Here is a 4,957-nt window from a genome sequence, read left to right on the forward strand (position 1 = left end):
CCTTCTTGTATCTATTCTTCAAGTGCTCTTTGCTGCAGCCAAACTCATTGTTTCCTCTCATCCTGGCCCTTTCCTCCTTCATCACACTGTTCCCTCCTCCTAGCATGTTGTTTCCCTATGTTCTTAGCCTTCTCCAACCTGACTGCTTGTCCTAACTGCCAAGTCCCATCGGTCCTTCAAGACCTGTATCAACTGCCTTCCACACCATGATATCCAGCCACATGAACACGGGTGCTCCTTCTTCATGCCCCAGGCCATCCATCTGCATTTCTCTTGAAACACATCACATACCCTGCTTGCATGAGAGTTTTTGCAGTTGTGTGTTTTGTCTCTGGATTAGCCTGGATGCTGTCTTGGAAAGGATGTGTGTCTCATTCAGTGTTTCCTCTGTGCCCCACGCACAAGGTGCTCCATGCGCTTTGGTCAGTGACTACAGGAGTGAATGAGAGGTGGTGAGCATGGATGAAGGGGAGATACAAATGAATGGAGGGGGGCAGTGGACAGAATGGACGACACCTCAAGCCCTGTGCAGTGCTGGCCCTGGCCCTGGCCCTGCTGGGAAAAGCAGTGGGACTTCAGCCAACGCTTCATCGGGCGAATAACCTTAGGGCTCTGCTCCTCTAGGCCCTTCCCACATCATAAAACATCAAGCACTTCCTTTTCAGGGGCAGGAGGAGAAGTGGGGTCACTTAGGGGGCTGAGCCTCAGCATCTGGGAGGGTTTATAAGCTGGGGCAGCAGACCCTCAGCAGCACGAACCTTCTTCCTCAGCCCTGTGCTCCCTGGCCTCCAGGTCTCCAGGTCTCCAGGCAGCATGGCCTTCAACGGCAAGTATGAGTTCGGGACGAGAAGAATTATGACGAGTTCATGAAGCGCCTTGGTGAGTGGGGTCCTAAGAATACCTTCTCTGGGTTGGTCTGTAAAAACCAGCACTGGTCTGGGAACCCAAATTCCTGGCGTAAAGTGGGACAAGACTTCATTTATTCATTCTTTCACTTCCTCATCTACTGGGTACTTCTCTGTCCCAGGCTCTTGGGATAATAAAAGCCATATAGACTCTGACTTTAAAACACTTACGGAATATAAGTACACCCAATTTACTTAGCAAAAACTTGGGGCCCAGAGAAGCTGAGTTATTAGTTCAAGGTCACAGAGCTAGAGAAACTGGTATAGAGACTTGACTGGTTTATTCATTCAAGCATTTATTGAACACCTACTATACGCAAGGGCCAACCCACTGTTACTGAGGGGGCACCTCAGCTCTTGCTCAAGGTCACACTGTAAGTCCCTAGAAGGGGACATTAGAACCCAGGACCTTATGATGAGATCATGAGTGGTGTCACCACAAACTGCCTTGTAAGAGGTGACCAAGAAGTTAGCATAGAGACTAGGTTTGACAAGCTATGTACTCATTCAGTCATTCAACAAACAAAGGCCTCTCACTGTGTTAGGCTCTGTGGGTGGAGAGATCAAAAGACCCCATTCCTTTAGCTGCGAGGTTTGCAATACTCGTTGTGGGGAGCCAATGAGATGGTAGACTCGACAATCCTGCAGAAACCCTGGTGCTCCAACCACGTCTGAGGCAGTGCAGTTGTCGGGAGTCCAAGGGCAGCCCCAAGGACCAGTGCCCTCATCCTGGTGGCGGAGAGGCCCTAAGAGCCACGCTCATGAGCCCTGGGACCTTGGGGAGGCAAAAGCCCTTCTGAGTCAACTGTTAGGAGAGGCCCTGAAGGAACGGTGACTTGGTCTCCCCTGCAACAGCCTGGTGTGGAATTAGGAGGGAGCCAGTCTCAGGCCTAGACCTGGGTGGTGCTGCCCAGAACTTCCACTGAGCTACTGGGAGCCCCCTTTCCTGCTTCATTGGGAAATGAAGTGGGTCTTCATTTCCTAATCTGTCAAAAAGAGCCATAAAAGACCATCTTGATGGTCCCTTTCATTCCAGAGCTTTGCAAGCTTGGCAAGTTTCTATTGTGTTAGGTTACTGTCAGAAGAACAGCTATTATTCATTGTCAACTACACGACAAGAGCTTTATAAGACACGCTTTACTCTTTGCAACAGCCTTGTGAAAAGGGCCTTCTTACCCCATTTTGTGGATGGAAACACTGAGGCTTAAAGAGGTATTTGCCCAAGCTGCATGGCTCATGGTAGAGCCGAAATGTGTGCTTTTAACCATCAGGGTAGCCTGCCCCAGAGGAGGCAAGCGCTTTCCCAAAGCCACGGGTGTACGCAGCTCTTACATGGCCCTTCTGCATGTTCCCCACACCAGGGCTCCCCAGCAACGCAATTGAAAAGGGCTGTAACTTCAAGATTGTCACGGAGGTCCAGCAGGACGGGCAGAACTCCACCTGGTCCCAGCACTATCCTGGGGGCCACTCCATGACCAACAAGTTCACCATTGACAAGGAGTGGGACATGGAGACCATGGAGGGCAAGAAGCTCAAGGTGAGCAAGAAGTTCAAGGTGAGCAGCCACTGAAAATGCTATTTATTTAACATTCCCTCATTGATAGATAATCACCAGTGGATAACCTAGGTGGGAGATGTAGGTTGTTTACAACTACAAACAATGCTGCAATCAACACCCTTGGATGACATCTTCATCTTCCCAACAATGACGGTCATGACTAACCCTGCAATTAACAAGGAGGTTCACCACATGCCTAGCACTGCTCTAAGCACTTGACATGTGTCATATTCAGTCACTTAATCCTCACAGTAACTCTATGAAGCAGGTATCGTTAGGACACCCATTTTAGTAGCACGCAAGGGAGGCACAGCAAGGCTAAGTGAGTCGTGCAGGTGACCTGTGTCTTTGGTTCATGTAATCATATACCTACAAGGCAAATGAATCCCCGGAGAGGAAGGCTGGGGCTGTGGGCAGGCCCTGCACCCCCGAGGGGCTGGCCTGCATCGGGGGGCCTCTGCTGACTCACACTCAGGGTTCTGCTTCTCTTCCAGGCCACGGTGCACATGGAGGGCGGGAAGCTGGTGGTGGATTTCCCCAACTATCACCAGACTTCAGAGATTGTGGGCGACAAGCTGGTGGAGGTGAGTGTCCTGCTGGATCCTGGCAGGACCAAAGTGTTCTTCTGCCCCCAGCCACGGCCCCAGAGAGGCAGACCTCTGGGCAGGTGGCTTTGGAAGAACTTCCTGTGTGTCAGGCCCTGTGCTCTCGTCGAAATTCACAATAACCCTGTAAGGAGGGATTTTTGTCTCCATTTTACAGATGAGGAGACTGAGGCATGGGGGGCTAAGTGGTCAGCTGGAGGGCATGCAGCTTTTATGATAGAGATGGGATTTGTGACTCTGGTGCCCGCACTCAGTGACCCCTGAGGCCCAAGTCTGGAAGCCCAGAGTGTCAGTGAAGAAGTCCAGGAGACCCCCACCGGGCAGCCAACACTCTGCTCCATGACGAGACTTCAGGCCCTTCCTGCTAGATCTTCTGATCTTTCAAGAGAGGCTGGGAATTCGCACTTCTTTGGTTAAATCTCCAGATTGTTAATGTTGGCAGCTAATTAAACGTTTTTAAAACTCCTGGCAGGGCCAACACACACACACCTGTGGACTGACCCCTCACACACTTGGTGCTCTGTAAACAAGGTTAGGGGTGCTCTCCCCGGGGGGCTCTTCCACTTCTACTGCCCTCACCCTCAAACCGAGGGCTGCGGATGGTCCCCCAGGGGAAAGACATGGAGGCGAAGTTAAAAGGAAGAGCTTGCTGCTTGCCTCTGCCGGACATGAGGACCGACCGACAATATGTGCACAGGCTGTGACAGCATGTCTCGGTGGCCTGGAGCCCAGGGCCCCACACATAGGGCCCTTCACCAAACCGTTTCCTCTTGTCCGCCTCTCCCACAAAACCTTATGCTTCCTGAGGGCCGGGGCCACATCTGCCATCACTGAGCACAGTTGCCCCACAAATACCAAATGGGGCAGAGGTTCAGTGTAGCCTTTTGACCTCAGACAGGTTACTTGACTTCTCTGAACTTCAGTGTTCTCACCTGTACAATGGGGACAACCTCACAGTGTTGATAGAAGGATTCAGTGGGCCTGGGAAGGGCCTGGCCTGGCGAACTGAAATGAACAGACGGTGGGGAAGTTACCATGTAAAGAGTCATCTGCCCAGCACTTTCACTACACTGAGTCTGTGCAGTGATTCGTGTAGGAGATTGGGACACCGAGGCCCTGAGAAGTGGTGCAACTGATTCATTTCTACTCAGGGCTGGGATTGGAGGCCAGTCTTCTCCAGCTGTGCCCCGTGGTCCACCTGGAGTCCCAGCACTGACCCCTTCTGTTCTGCCTGCTTCTTTCAGATCTCCACCATCGGAGGTGTGACCTATGAGCACGTTTATAAGAGGATGGCCTGAGCAACCAGGCAGGGCTCTGAGGGGGCTACAAAGCCACCAATAAAGCTGGTCCAAGAATGAGCCTTCTGCTCACTCCAGAACCTCTTTGTCTTTGTTTTCTGGTGACTTGGAGGCAGGTTCTGGCTGGGGGAGGGTGGGAAATTTTTGAGGATGGCTACACAGGCCAAAACCTGGTCCTGAGATCCCTGTCGGGTTCGTGTCATGGCAGAGGGAGCCTTGAATGTGGACTGAATACCCTGAGCCCCTGCAAAAAGGCAAAAGCGGTGGCTCAAGAAGCACTGTGGGCACACTTCTGTGGACCCCACTCTGCCACCCACTACGGTGTGGGCGGACATAATCCTTTAAAGAGAACAATGTCACCCTGGGAGGGGAGACACAGTGACTCTGAGATGGGCCACAAGATAAGCATAGCAGAAGTGACGTGTGAGGGTGGTGAGAAGGAATGACCGGTCCAGGAAAGGCCCCCTGCAGCTGGGCTCCAAGGCTGCACAGACACTGGGTGGACACCCAGAGCTTAGCTGGGTAGGTGGCCTAGCGTGTTCCTGGCTCTGCCGCTCATTTCCGGTGGCATCCTTCCTTTGGGCTTCAGTT

The 4,957-nt window shown here is 52.2% G+C and overlaps 1 protein-coding gene across 1 annotated transcript; it reads left to right on the forward strand.

The window, feature by feature from the left end:
* Window positions 1-813: 813 nt before the first annotated feature.
* FABP6 (fatty acid binding protein 6) lies at window positions 814-4,366 on the forward strand. Its single transcript, XM_037042140.1, is given in 5 exon segments — window positions 814-835; window positions 838-879; window positions 2,267-2,442; window positions 2,958-3,047; window positions 4,313-4,366. Coding segments are annotated over 5 exon segments (384 nt in total).
* The last annotated feature ends 591 nt before the right edge of the window (window positions 4,367-4,957 follow it).

The sequence above is a fragment of the Sturnira hondurensis genome, unplaced genomic scaffold, assembly GCF_014824575.4.
Source record: "Sturnira hondurensis isolate 20B ecotype Veracruz unplaced genomic scaffold, ASM1482457v3 Scaffold0000022, whole genome shotgun sequence".
Lineage (NCBI taxonomy): Eukaryota > Metazoa > Chordata > Mammalia > Chiroptera > Phyllostomidae > Sturnira > Sturnira hondurensis.